Here is a 15,144-nt window from a genome sequence, read left to right as displayed (position 1 = left end):
TAAAGCGTTCTTACTGTTTCTCTGGCTCGGTCCTCTTGGCCTCAATGTAGGTCTTCAGGGTGAGAGCTAGTGTTTCCTGGTTGCGGTCGATCACGCTGTGATGTTTCACACCGGGCCGATCTGTGGACGAAACACACATGTGTAAGAGGGGAAACAGCTGGTGTGTTCATGTGAACGTGAGCTTCATCTGAAGTACCTGGTGAGAAGAGCGAGATGGCCTGCATCAGCACATACTCCTCTTCACGCAGGTGCAGCTTGCGCAGTGTGTAATGGAAGTTCATCATGGGGTCCAGCAGATGACGCTGGAAACCAGCTGAGGAGGAAAGACACAAACGGAAGCAGGAAGTCTGCTTGAAAATGCCCTCAAAAGCATGTGTAGCACATGCTGCAAGGTGGAAAATCACCCTAGATTCATTTATTGATGTTTCATTTTTAAGAGGAGGAACTTTTTTGTTAATTAAAATAAAGCTGAAATCGAATAAAACATAAATATTAGATGGAAAACTAGCAATTAGGAAACTTGAAAATTATAACTGAAAATTATAATTGAAAATTATTTTTGTTTAATTGTGTTTAAACTTAAATTCATAAAATTAAAACTGAAATAAAAATAAAATAAAACCAAAAATAAATATCTAAAAATTTAAGAAAATCATAAAAATTTGTAAAAAAATTTAACTTTAATTAAATTGAAAACTGATTAACTAACTAAAATTACTAAAACTAAAACCCATATGAAAGCTAAAGAGAAATATAAATAAAATAAAAAACTAATTTAAAAAAATCACATCACAAAAAATCAATAAAAATATAAGAAAAGGAAAAAAAAGTTCAAATAAAAAAATTTCATTTTAACTGTATAACATAAATGGCATTTAGGCATTAAGCATTTGTATCAGTTATAATATTAAATAAAAGAAAAAAGAGAAGAGAAAATAAAAATCAGGCTAGAAGTGTTGACAAAGTCAGTGTGCAAAGCTCAAATAATTTGGTCGTGAAAGAATTGGTGGCAAATATTCATAATGAATCTGTCTTTAGTATCCTACTCTGTGCTGTACACTGAGGATCTTTCTTAATGCAGATGTGTCCATTTGATCTACATTTGTACTGATTTCAGACTAGAAGCATTTGACATGTTAACATGGATTATGTGTGTGGCGTTTTCGTGTTATGACACGGTAAAGCAGTCCCATAGTTTGCTTTGAAACAATGCATGTTCTTTAAACAGAAGAGCTGTTGTGAGTAACAGCTGTATGAAACTAGATGTCACAGTAATGACATTCAATTCAGAGTTCAATTTAAGGCTTTTACAGCTGCGTCTCAGAGACTGTAGAAAATCAGGGTAATTAGTCAATATGGAATGAGATGCCACTTCTCGAGCAACCATAATAATTTAGCCTTGATTAGCAAATATAAAGAAAAAATCAAGGATGGATTGAAGCTTGTAATACAAACAGAAACAGTTATTTTAAACTGCAATAATATTTCGCTTTTACTGTATTTTTGATCAAATAAATCCAGCCTTGATGAGCATGAGAGATTTCTTTCCATAACATAAAAAATATTGCCAACTCCAAGCCTTTGAACGCTAGTTTAAGCATACTACTTATAACAGTATAAGTTTTTACTTAAAAGTTTACATTTCTAATGATATGATTCTTCCGTCTTAAGCATTAAAGTGTATTGTGCTTGCATTGTTCGAGAAATGTAATTAATAAACAATAAAATACCAATGTGCATTACAAAAATCTACCTTTATACCTAATAACAAGACTCCAGAATAGCTGACCACTTATTCCCAGGTACACAAAAACATGGGAACCACTGATAAGGAAGAAGTCGCCTGACCCTAGTGCATTGCAAAGGTAGAAATGCATGCTTGCCATATAGTCTGTAGTAGATATTGGTTTCTAATTTACACATGTCATACAGCACAGTCTATATAAGATTAATGGAGACCTCGCATGGCGTCATCCAGGCAGTACTGCAGCGGGCCGCACTCCCAGATCCCCGTCTCCTCATTAAAGAACATGTTGAAGTGGATCAGAATGATCTCAAAGGTGGCGCCTTTCAGCAGCGAGATCTGGTCGTCTATGATTAGAGCCCTGCCATTCGAAACACACATTGACTAAAACAACATGAGCAAAAAAGGTGTAAAGATGTCTTGTCTGATCACTTGTGAGCACCAGTGATGAATCTTTATATCAGATGCACTGAACGAGGGCCGGTATTCACCTGAACATCGTAAGCGTCTTGCCGAAGTTGATTACATTCTTGATCATGTATGTGGTGAGGTCTGTAAAATGTGGCAGAGAGGTAAAAATGGCACTTTTATGTCGAGTCTTCTCTGTAGTTTCAGGACTGTGAATGCTGAAGTAAGGGAACGAGGGGGAGACAAAGCTGATGGTCTGCTGCACTGCATCTTCATGCGTGGTTGTGTAAGTGAACCTGCTGCTGTTTGGCTCTCCAGTGCACCGAGACTTGGACTTCTGATCGCGGTCTAAAGGCTGCGGACATGAAACCTCTAATAAAGACAGTGCTTTAAAACATAGCTCAGTAGATACTGTATATACAGTATTTGTCTGAATCTTTAACAGACGATCAGTATCAGGTACAGTAAGTATGTTACCCGGAACTGAATGAAGTGGGCACAAGTCATGTCGAAGGTCTTGTGATGTGCGGTGAGCAGCTCCTGTATGACAGCTTCCTGTTGAGGGGAGAGCGTTACAGGCTCCTCCTGCATCTTCTTCCTCCTGATCTGCATCCTCCGCTTCTCCACGGCCTCATCCGACATGATCACTGAGGAAAACAACCAAAGGGAAGCCACTATAGAATTTTTTAAGTAATAGTGTGAAATATTATTACAATAAGTGCTTTCTATTTGAATATATTTTTAAACGTAATCGATTCCTATCAGTGATGCGCAGGTCAATGAATAAACAACCCGCACCCGACCGACATTTTCAGCTAACCCGCCCGCAACTCGGACCGCAAAAGAAGAAAAAGAAAAATTGTACCTGACATGCATTTTTTAAGAGTAGTAAATGCATCTCCCCTTTATATTAATTTAATTACTTAAATAGGCTTTAGCCTACATGATAAGTGTTATGACTGCACACATAAAGCTTGCCACAAAGAGCCGGTAATGAATATGAATGTGTCTAAATTAGCAAGGAGACATTTAATTGTTTAGTAATAAACTGTTTTTTTCTGTGTCGCTGCAAAGATGAAGTTGACGATGCATACTCGCTATGAACGCCAGAGAGAAATGCACATTTCATATGGATTACATCATCAGAGAGAAGCCCATTTATTTTGGTTTGAATATTTTCATTTAAAAGTAGATATTTCAAGCTTTCTGTAATATATCGCCTATATTTCTTTTTAAACCCACCGACTAAAAGATTAAGACACTGCCTGACCCAAAATATCACCCAAAGTTTCTACAGCTTTTTTCTTAGCCATTTCAGAATCTGGAAAAAATGACTGGGGCTAACTTGTTACTGCAGTAGAGTGATATGAATGTGTGTAATGTACGGCATGATAAACGCTTGTCACTTCTGCTGCCGAAACTTCGTCAGCCTGTGGGTCATTTGGTTTATTGAAAAATTATGATTTTTTTTTCTGTGGTACTCACATGCACCATGTTGCTTCACGTCGTATTCTTCACCATAACCAAAACTGCTTTTGCATAAAATGCCAAAAGCTCTCTCTGCTTCGCCATCTACAGGTCTTAACCAAGAGCATGTAGCGGTCCATTCGCTATTAAAAGTGCATCTTCTTTTTTCCGTGGCCAGTGCTTACCTCGACCTAACAGGGCGCGCGCTCTCCAATTTGAGATTATTGAATGTTGAGGAGGTGTTCGTGCACCAGTCAACAGTTTGATTGATGTACGACTGAGCCTATTGGCTAACACTTTTATTGCTCTCCTCTGGACTATTGGACATAAGTTAACAGTACGCCTATGGACGTATCCGTGTATTTATTAGGCAGGGTCGAATGAAAAAGCGGGAGAGATGCTCAATTTGAATGAGGCTGGACAAAGGTACAGTACAACGTAAAGCGGCCAACGTAAAAAGTGTAGGCCTATGTATTTCTCAATTGTGTCTATATAAATTACAAAGGTTTTATCTTGCATCTTTATTTCAAACGACCCGACCGACCACGACCCGAATATCATTAAAAATCTTTTTGGATGTCTTGTAACACGGGTGACCGTGGGTGACCCCAGGCACCCGCTCATTTCGGATCAACCCGCGCATCACTGATTCCTATAATGTAACGCAAACTTTATAAATTGTCTTTAATGTCACTTGATCAGTCGAATACAGTTGAAGACAAAATATATATAGAAATCTCCCAAGAGATGTTTCCCAGAGCAAGGGATTTTTTATCACATTTACATTTATTCATTTACATTTATTCATTTAGCAGACGCTTTTATCCAAAGCGACTTACAGATGAAGACGGTGGAATCAATCAAAAACAACAAAAAGAGCAATGATATATAAGTGCTATCATAAGTCTCAGTTAGGTTAACACAGTACACGTAGGATGGGTTTTTAACTAATATAATAAATAAAAAGAAAACAGATAGAATATAAAAAATAAAAGAATAGAGCAAGCTAGTTAGAGGTCCAAAAGTCCGTAAAAGTGACTTTGTGCTTCTTTGGGATGGCACAATCAGGCGACGTTCACTTGCAGAACGCAAGCTTCTAGAGGGCACATAAGTCTGAAGTAACGAATTTAGGAATATGGGTGCAGAGCCAGTGGTAGTTTTGTAGGCAAACATCAATGCCTTGAATTTTATGCGAGCAGCTATTGGAACCAGTGCAAATTGATAAACAGAGGTGTGACGTGTATTCTTTTTGGCTCATTAAAAATTAATCTTGCTGCCGCATTATGAATTAATTGTAAAGGTTTGATAGAATTGGCTGGAAGACCTGCCAAGAGGGCATTGCAATAGTCCAGCCTGGACAGAACAAGAGCTTGAACAAGGAGTTGTGCAGCATGTTCCGAAAGAAAGGGCTTGATCTTCTTGATGTTGAATAAAGCAAATCTGCAGGATCGGACAGTTTTATCAATGTGGTCTGAGAAAGTCAGCTGATCATCAATCATAACTCCAAGGCTTCTAGCTGTTTTTGAAGGAGTTATGGTTGATGTGCCTAACTTATCACATTATAAAGAAAGTGAAAGCCTTACTTCTTTCAATTTGACTGGAATAAAACAATTATTTAAAAACTGCTAAGGTCTACAACAAACAACTAAAGGCCATTATCAAGCAAAAACGATACACTATTGACATAAGAGGGCTAATCATTTTGACCTGGATACTTTCAGATTCTGACAGTTCTGATTACTATTATTAGACTAATAAACATAACCATTAATCAAACATTTGTGTCTCTTTGTGAAAGCAGCTTTCTTAGGGATTGGGGAACAGAGAAAAGTAATACTCAGTCAAACTTACATTCCCTCCTCATGCCGATTGAGAGGCATTTCTGGAGTCGGCAGGACTGGCACTGTCTCCTGTTGGTCTTGGTGATGACACAGGTGTTCTGAAACGGGCAGCAGAGCTGTGCGGGGCGCTTCATGACACGCCTTACAAACAAACACAAAACCACATGCTAACAGTCAATCTCACTGACTGCAGGAAAAATAAGACACCACAAGATATGAGCGCAACTGTCTACCAGTGTCAGATGTTAACTTAATTAAACCGCATCATTTGCCTGCTGGCCCTGAATTTCAGAAGAAATCTTTTTTTTCTAACTATAAAATACACAGCATTCTGTCCAAGTCTATTAATTAAAGGTTTCCATTAAATTTAAACACAAATTCTCAGTATGTAAATATTTTTAATCAACTCATCAATGCAACATCACGTAAATGCTCTGCTAGTTCCCTTTCAGTCGGTCACGTTCGACGTTACAAATGGGATCTCGCCCGAGAGCCCAATCACCTTCGAGTGGTACAAAACGAGCCAATGGTACACAAAGTACCTTGGTCTGCGGAATTTGCATCGCGAGCTCCGCCCCGCAGAGTGGGTATATAAGGAGCAACGCGAGCAACTTGCATTCAAGCTTTCGCTGAGGATCCGGGCACATCGCTTGCTGCAATCACCGGAGTGTTTACAAGCAAGAGCGGGGACATGACCATCTCTGCGTTGAGATCGAGACTCGATTACCTTAAAAGGTATAGAGTCCCCTCTGCCACACCCCATTCTAGCTCTTCTTCACGTAAGAGGGCTACTTCGGCTGGTGGCCAGGGTGATCTGAGGGTTACCGTGTGGGCTTCCCCGACGAGCGAACCTCCTCGGGCCACACACCCCTCACATACGCTGCAGCCGAGTGAGTTCCCGGATGAGTTTGCTGGAGCCTCTCAGGCTCCTGACATCTCATTCGGGGCTCACGAAGAGGACCGTATGTCGATCGCCGCATCACAAGGCGGGCTTGAGTCCTCGGGAGATGAGGGTTCGGCTGCGTTGCCTCCCTCGGGAGTGCCAGCGTTGTCCGAGTCTGATCCCGAGCTGACGGCCGTGCTTTCCCAGGCAGCGGAGAGCATCGGGCTTGAGTGGAATCCTCCACCCTGTCCAGAGCGCTCGAGGCTGGATGATTGGTTCCTGGGGGCTGCTCATGCGGATCGCTAGCACCCCCCTCTGGTTCCTTTCTTCCCGGAAGTGCACCAGGAAGTAACTAGTTAATGGAAGGCACCTTTAACTGCCCGAAACCGTTCTGGTTCTTCCTCCGCCTTCACTGCCCTCGATGGCGGGGCGGCCAAGGGGTATGCTGGGATTCCCCCAGTGGAGCGTTCTGTTGCGATGCAACTGTGTCCATAGAGCGCCTCCGCTTGGCGTGGTGGTCCCAAGCTGCCCTCCAAGGCCTGTAAGTTCTCATCCACGCTTGTGGCCAAGGCTTAAAGAGCTGCGGGCCAGGCCGCTTCTGCCCTGCATGCCATGGCCTCACTTCAGGTCTATCAGGCCAAGCTGCTCCGGCAGCTGCACGAGGGCGGTGCTGACCCAGGGGTTTTGCAGGAGGCGCGCACTGCTACCGACCTCGCTCTCTGGGCGACGAAGGTCACTGCGCGCTCCCTGGGTCAGGTGATGTCCACTTTGGTGGTCCAGGAGCGCCACCTATGGCTGAACCTGGCAGACATGAGGGAGGATGGCCTCTTCGGCGACGCGGTAGAGAGCTTTGCCCAGCAGTTCTCTGCCGCCCAGAAGCAGTCTGAGGCCATCAGACACATCCTGCCCCGGCGGCCCACTGCTGCTTCCACCCCGCCGCCGGCGCAACCTCAGCCTGCTCGTCGCCGGGTGCGCCCCCCTGCGGCCTCCTCCACTCCCGCTCGGCCACAGCAGTAGCCTTCACCCCGGCCACAGCGAGGAGATGGCCGCAGAAGGGCGGCGCAACCCGTCTCTGCCCCTAAACCTGCCAAACGCCATGCCAAGTGGCGTTCCTGAGATGGGCGACCCGGAGTTGGAGACGTCAGCTCATCAGGAGATGGTAGCAGGACCACTCCTCCGGGGGAATCCTGTGTTCTCGTTTTCTTTTTGTTCTGCCACTGACCCTGCGGCCGGTGGTACCCAAACCTTCACTAAAAGAGCTGTTTCCTCTACCTCCGGGTCCCAAGAGGCCACGAACGACAGCTGGCGACGTGCTTCCTCGCCGCTCTCATTCTCCTCTCCCCTTGCCAGTTTCCATGCAAAGACGGCTCAAGAACGCTTCGCCTTCTCATGCCCTCTTCGCCACTTGGAGTCAGACGAGTGCCCGCACTCCACCCCCGCTAAGGGACGCTATGCCTCCCATGCCGGGGTTGTCTGCTCCACCACGCTGCCCCACTGTGGGTGCGCCTGTAGTCCCCTTGACCCCGCTGGTTTGGTTCCTGGGAGCCTGGCTAGAGCTCCCCAGGCCTTCCCGCTGGCTCATCCGGACGCTCAGGCTCGGCTACGCGATTCAGTTCGCCCGGCGTCCCCCCAGGTTTCGGGGTGTCCACGCGACGATGGTGGGCAAAGATGCCCCTGTCATGTGCGCGGAGGTCGTGAACCTGCTGGCAAAGGGCGCGATAGAGCCGGTCCCTCCAGCCGACATGAAGTCCGGCTTTTACAGCCCTTACTTCATAGTACCCAAGAAGACAGGTGGGTTACGGCCAATCCTGGACCTGCGTGCCTTGAACCGAGCTCTGCACAAACTCGGATGCATACTTTCAATGTCTCCATTCTTCCTCAACACAGACCGTTTCTTCGGTTTGCTTTCGAGGGGCAGGCATATCAGTACAAGGTTCTCCCATTCGGGTTGGCCCTGTCTCCCCGCATCTTTACGAAGGTCGCGGAGGGAGCCCTGGCTCCTCTCTGGGAACAAGGTGTCCGTATCCTCAACTACCTCGACGACTGGCTGATCCTAGCTCACTCTCGAGAGCGGTTGTGCGAGCACAGGGATCTGGTGCTCAGATACCTCGCCCGACTGGGTCTTCAGGTCAACTGGGAAAAGAGCAAACTCTCCCCTGTGCAGAGGATATCTTTTCTCGGGATGGAAATAGACTCGGTCGCCATGTTCGTGCAGCTTACGAACGGGTGCACGCAGTCACTGCTGAATTGCCTGAGACAATTCGAGGGCAAGAGAGCGGTTGCACTGAAACTGTTTCAGAGGCTCCTGGGGCATATGGCGTCCGCGGCGGCAGTCATACCGCTCGGGCTACTCCATATGAGACCGCTTCAGCACTGGCTTTGACCATCACTCCGGCCTGCCGCCGATACTTCACCCCGTGGTTGGAGCAGAGGTTATCCCACTGGATAGTGGATGCTATTGTCCTGGCTTATCAGGCTCGAGACCTGCCATGCCCCCTAGGGGTGAGAGCTCACTCAACTAGGAGTGTAGCTTCCTCCTGGGCGCTGGCGCATGGCGCCTCCCAAGCAGACATCTGTAGAGCTGCGGGCTGGGCGACATCTAACACATTCGCGAGATTTTATAATCTCCGTGTAGAGCCCGTGTCCTCCCGGGTACTCGCCCCTTCGGGCCAGTAAGGACCTACTCGGTGTCAATCCGCTTGCTGCGCCATTCCACTCCACGGACTGGATGCGTGCGATATTCCCCTCAGGTGAGTTCCTCAGTCAGAACCCTGGGTTCCTCCAGCACTGTTGATGTCCAACACTTGCGTACATGCCCCTTGGTCAGCCATGTGTGGGACTAGGTGCCTCCATGTGTCCTACGTGTGCATGTCCACAATAAGTCTCTCCGCAGCATGTGTCTTTCCCTTGGCAAGCCCCTTGCCAGCTCTGTCGTTGAAACTTCCACCCTGCGGGCTGGGTACCTCAGAGTTCTTATGTATCACCACCTTGGTAGATACCTGCCTTCTGTAAGTCCTCCCACGGGCAGGCAGCCTGCTAGCATATGTCCAGCTGGAATATGCTACCCAGTGTATTCTGTGCGAGATATAGGCCCTCACTCGTGCTGGCCTCATGACAGGGTGCTATCACTCACACGGGTCGCTGGAAGACAGCCATGTGGCGTTTTGTAAGGGACCCCATTCGTAACGTCGAACGTGACCGACTGAAAGGGAATGTCTTGGTTACGTATGTAACCCTCGGAACGGAGACGTTACGTCCCCTTGCCACATCGCTGTTGCGCTGAACGGCCGGGTAACTGGCTCGGCTCCTCAGCGAAGACTTGAATGCTAGTTGCTCGCGTTGCTCCTTATATACCCGCTCTGCGGGGCGGAGCTCTCGATGCAAATTCCGCAGACCAAGGTACTTTGTGTACCATTGGCTCGTTTTGTACCACTCGAAGGTGATTGGGCTCTCGGGCGAGATCCCATTCGTAACATCTCCGTTCCCTCCTTCAGGGAACGAGGGTTACATACGTAACCAAGACGTTCTGTTACATCTAAATAATTTGCTTGTCAGAAAAGCAAATACAGCAAAAATATGAAAGCAAGTGGTCATTATTGAGACTGCAGACACAAAGCTCATACTTAACCCAACAGCATAATAAAATAGCATAGAACAGAATAAAATAAATTAAATGTTAGATAACATACAATCAAATTAATGCACTGCAAGGGCATTTTTGGATCCCTAATTTAAAAAAAAAATCTGAAGCATTTTTGTTAATAGTGTTAATTCATCCCAAAATGAAAACTGTAAGTCATCATTCACTCACCCTCATGTCTTTACAAACCATTCCGATCTTCAGAAATTAGAAGTAGGTGTTTTAAAGAGCATTTTGGCTAGTTTGGTCCACACAATGAACATTCTTAAAAAAATATCTTATTTTGGGTTCCACAAGAAAAAAATGCTATACAGATTTGTAAAGACAAGAGGCTGATGATCACAAGCATTTTATTTTTGGGTGGACTATCCCTTTAAAAGCAGACCCTTTTGTCTATGAATTATAATATCTGGCTATATTTGAAAATAATGATACAAAAGAACAACCGTATCACCAATGGCTGATATTGTTTTCTGAAAAAAGTGTGTAGGTTGGTCACAAAATCATATGCTATTGTATTGGTTTATTTTTTTCACAGGTTGCTTTAAAAAAACAATTCAGAACAGTAAAAACTCACTGCAACAGAAACATATCATACACACACTGTAATAAACATATCCTTGATATCTGTTGTTTTGTTCCAACATTCTTTATTAAATGCTTATAAAAAATTGTAATTGTACTTATTTGGGATAGTTGGGTCAGCTATTAAAGAGATTATGATTCTGTCATCATTTCCAAAGCTGTATGACTTTGTTTCATGGAACACAATCACACATGTTATGGAGGAAGGGCATCTGTTGACTCACCTGAAGAAGCCCTTGCAGCCCTCACAGGTCATGGCATTAAAGTGGTATCCTGTGGCTTTGTCTCCACATACTTGACAGACTTTGGGCTCGTCATCCTCCTCTGTTTCATCCTCAGACCCATCACCATGTCCCGAGTCGTCCAGGGGAGAAAGCTCCTCCATTTCTATACTCATCCTGAGCTGGAGTAAGCACTGCAACAAAAGACACGTCACTATCACTCATATCTTCACATTACCACCCATTTGTTTCGACAAATAATGTCTTCACATAGAGAATACTTAAAAAAGCAATCGAAAAATTCATAACCAAAAACTGCTGAGCATCCAAAATTAGGCTGCAGTCACTAAACTACAGCATTATTTATTTATGTTTATTTTACACATTTATTTTTTAATCCATTGTCAAGTGATTAAAAATGTCTTAAATATGAAAATAAAAATATATATACACACACACACACACACACATATATCGGCTCTATATCGGCTATCGGCCCCCCTTCTTTCCAAGATATCGGTCATTGGCTGTCAAAAAAACAATATCAGTCGACCACTACACACAAATGACAATATCTAAACCTAAACCTGTCTGAACGCATCAATAATAAAATCACAGTGAATAAAACAAGTATCAATTATCACATATCCATTACACAGTTAGTTGTGAGCAGACTGAATCACTCTTGGCTGTAAAAAAAGTAAACGACAGCAGAGCAGGTCCAGAGTTTAGGAAACATACCCTTTGCATGATCCGTGTTAACACAGAAAGAGTATGTACTCCAGGGCAAGACCTTTATCCTCAATAAGCTATTGAAAGAACACAGCGCGTACACATACAGCAATGACAAACAAAGCTGACATTATATGTTGCCATGGTATCCACCTGAGACCACTAAGCATTGGTCAAGTCAGACTCCTGCTCTAAACCATTAAACTGAAGTGTGTGCAGCATTATAGTCTACAGTTATTCACTGTTGGATTAAGGTTCCTTTTGTTATTTATTTTTTCTCCGTGCATGAGGGAAAAACACTTAAAGGGAACAGAATTGGTGTCCAATAACAAAATTTAATTCTTCTTCTTCTTCTTCTATTTTTATCATACCGTATAAACTATGTTTCTTTTATCTTAATGTAAAAAATAGCATATGTCATTGTTACAAATAGATGATTTAATTTAAATGTAATTTTAATAATTAGGAATTACATTTTAACTACCGGTAAGTCAAAAAATTTTGTGTAATCAATTAATATTTCATTGTTGTTTCTTGAGCAGTAAATCAGCCTATTCGAATGATTTCTGAAGGATCATGAGACACTGAAGACTGGAGTAATGATGAAAATACAGCTTCGATCACAGGAATAAATTACATTTTAAAATGCATAACAGTTATATAAAATTGCAATATTCAGTTTTATTAGAATGTTGATCAAATTAAATAACATCTGGCAACCTGTTATGTTTAATCAATTACATTTCTAAAATAATTTCCTATCTAAAAAAAAATCTTTTAAAGTTCACTCAAAAATGAAAATCAACTAAGACTGGGAAATAAAAGAGTGAATTATGATTTACATTTCAAATAATTCATCACTTAAAGCCATTGTACAGCTACAGAATACTTGCAATTGCAATGTAACTTTGCAAGTTACTTTACCTTTCCTAAAGTATATATGCAATATATACTTTTCCTAATTTTGTAAAAAAAAAAATTAAAAAAAAGAAAAAAAAAGAAAGAAAATAAAAACCACCACCAACAACAACAAAAAAAGGCTTCAACATTTTTCTAAACTTCTACTTTTGTGTTGCATGCAGGTTTATAAAGAAATGAGGGTGAGTAAATAATAACAGCATTCTCAGTCACTCTAATGATCATCTGTAAAACTGTATTTATTAATCCTTCACTATCATCTCACTGATATCTTATCATTTACTGCTATTCATTCAGCTTTGACTCCTCATGGCTTGTTTTCAATTTAACCACACAAAGATTTGCTTTCACATACGGTACAAGTCCATCAGACAATAGCGGCCTATTTGCAGATTAAAGTCTTTAAGGAATTGATCCTTAAACCTTAATGCTAACAGTTTATGTAGAAGAACTATGTAAGGATCAGTCTGAGTTCACTCTCTGGGTCCAAAGAACAATAACCTGCTGGTTAGGAAATGTGCTATTTTCTTAATGTTTTTTAGTTGCCTTCGTACAATCCAAGCACAGGTTTGTCAGAATCAAGAGGAAGCTCTCAAGTGCTTCAGTTACCTTTCCTCATATCCACTCAAGCTGTGCATTAGCAATGCTTCTAGCCTTTCACTGGTCACTTTCTCTTCTGATTAACAGTACAGTGGACCCACTATCACCTGGACTTGCTTGTTTAGGATTTGCATTGTGAAATTCAATTTTGGAACAAATCAGAATTTTTTATAGAAAAAAGATAGAAGGTAGAAAAAAAATTGTATATTTAAATATATATATATATATATATATATATATATATATATATATATATATATATATATATATATATATATATATATATATATATATATATATTTTTTTTTTTTTTTTTTTTTTTTAGACACACACACACACACACACACACACACACCTGTTCAACATGTAGTTATTAGCTAATCTGTGTTCAACTTCCAGATTAGCATTTACAAATTTCTGTGCTTAACTAACATTAAGCAAACACATGAAGCTGGGATGTGAGCATGTCTTGTCCGGAGCTGTGTAAATGCATTTTTCATTTGCTAATGCTCTATTGATCCATCGTCTAACTACGTCACTGGAAAATGTCAGACACAGTGCATTGACAGCATGCTAATTGTTGTCATAAAAATTACATTTGTTGATTTGAATACAAATTATAAGAAATGAATCAATAAGCCAAAAATAAATAAATAAATCAGAATGCTATATATCTGTTGATATAAAACCGTAAAATCTATAAGATACAATTTCAGCTCAAAACATCCTTATGTGACATGCTACATTCACACTTAAGCTGAATGTGGATCAAATTAGATTTTGTGCTGAAATCCAGTATTTTCTGAGATTGTGCACATTAGCTTTCAAATATGAGGTTGAGAAGAAAATATATATTTTTTAATTAATTATATGTATTAATCAAATTATACACATGAGGGGGTTCACAAGTCTGAGGCCATTTAAGTTTTTTTTCTTTTATTTAATAATTTTTGTATTTAATTTCTATCATTTTGAATAACATTTGTTATTATTCATAATGTCATAACCCTATATAGATAGATAGATAGATAGATAGATGATAGATAGATAGATAGATAGATAGATAGATAGATAGATAGATGTCTTTAATGTGATGTACAGTTACAAGCACACTTAATTTACATCAGTGGACTTCATATAGGTCCAGGACTATTAATTTGCACATCTAGAAGTCCTCCTATGCATATATCTTTATTGTTAATAATGCGTTAGTCAAGTAGGCTATGCTTCTTTCTGTATAATTTAACCACTGTCTGAAAAAAGCATATTTAAGTGTTCATCGTTTACAGAGATCATGCATTCATTCACTGATTGAAGTCCTACACTTAATTTCACTGAACATTTTCTCTGTACTCTATGATGACGTCATACTGTACGCCTGAGGACAAAAGATTTAACAGGCTTTAATAACTGTAATTTAAAAAAAAAATGGTTGGGTTGTCGGTTTGGGTTAATAATTTTCTTTTTTCTCTCCAAACAGCAGAGCTGAATGTAAACTCTGATCTTTCAAGGCAGTGTTTCCCATACATTGATTTATACAGCTTTGACTTTTAATAAACATACTCTGCACCTTTCAGAATCAAAAAGCAGCACAGGTGTTTTTATATGAATGTATCTTTAAAGGGAACCAACTGTCTTCAGAAAAGATTCGATGTAAATTTCATTTCATCTTTCCTATCCACCTTATTCTTCATTGCGGAAGTAAGCCTATGCTTCTGGTTCATTAAACGGAATGGGGAAATAACGAGAAGATTAACAATGTGCAGTAAATGGGAAAACTGTTTGTTCATAATTAAGATAATACATTAATACAAAAAGGTAAGACACACCAATTTGCTATATCAAGCAGCAAAATGAGCTGTTTTGTACAGCTAAAAATAACTGGACACAAATGGACCGGAAGACAGACCCTTAAAGATTACAAATGGCCATGCCCACAAATAGCAGAGCCCTTGAAGTGTGTTCTTTCTTTGAAGGGTGCGTGGCATTACTTTCTCATATAAGCGTTCAGAACTCAATTCAAGGGAATCACTTACTAAATGTTACCTTGAAAACACTGCGTGGTGCGTGCAGCATTCAGCACTCAGTTATCAGTTATTGCAAAT

At 41.4% G+C, this 15,144-nt stretch overlaps 1 protein-coding gene across 1 annotated transcript in view; it reads right to left on the bottom strand.

Annotated features, from left to right (window-relative positions):
* The window catches only part of LOC128019475 (nuclear receptor subfamily 1 group I member 2), a 30,117-nt gene that overhangs the window by 1,589 nt on the left and 13,384 nt on the right, over positions 1-15,144 (bottom strand). Inside the window, exons 2-8 of the mRNA XM_052605477.1 lie at positions 10,793-10,983; positions 5,471-5,601; positions 2,630-2,799; positions 2,236-2,507; positions 1,960-2,105; positions 197-313; positions 15-120 (exon numbers count right to left, since the gene is read on the bottom strand). Of these exons, the coding sequence (XP_052461437.1) occupies positions 15-120; positions 197-313; positions 1,960-2,105; positions 2,236-2,507; positions 2,630-2,799; positions 5,471-5,601; positions 10,793-10,983 (1,133 nt within the window). The remainder of the gene's footprint in view (positions 1-14; positions 121-196; positions 314-1,959; positions 2,106-2,235; positions 2,508-2,629; positions 2,800-5,470; positions 5,602-10,792; positions 10,984-15,144) is intronic.

The sequence above is a fragment of the Carassius gibelio genome, chromosome A9, assembly GCF_023724105.1.
Source record: "Carassius gibelio isolate Cgi1373 ecotype wild population from Czech Republic chromosome A9, carGib1.2-hapl.c, whole genome shotgun sequence".
NCBI classification, from domain to species: domain Eukaryota; kingdom Metazoa; phylum Chordata; class Actinopteri; order Cypriniformes; family Cyprinidae; genus Carassius; species Carassius gibelio.
Note: the sequence above shows the minus strand (reverse complement) of the source record. Positions and strands in the feature narration are given on the sequence as shown.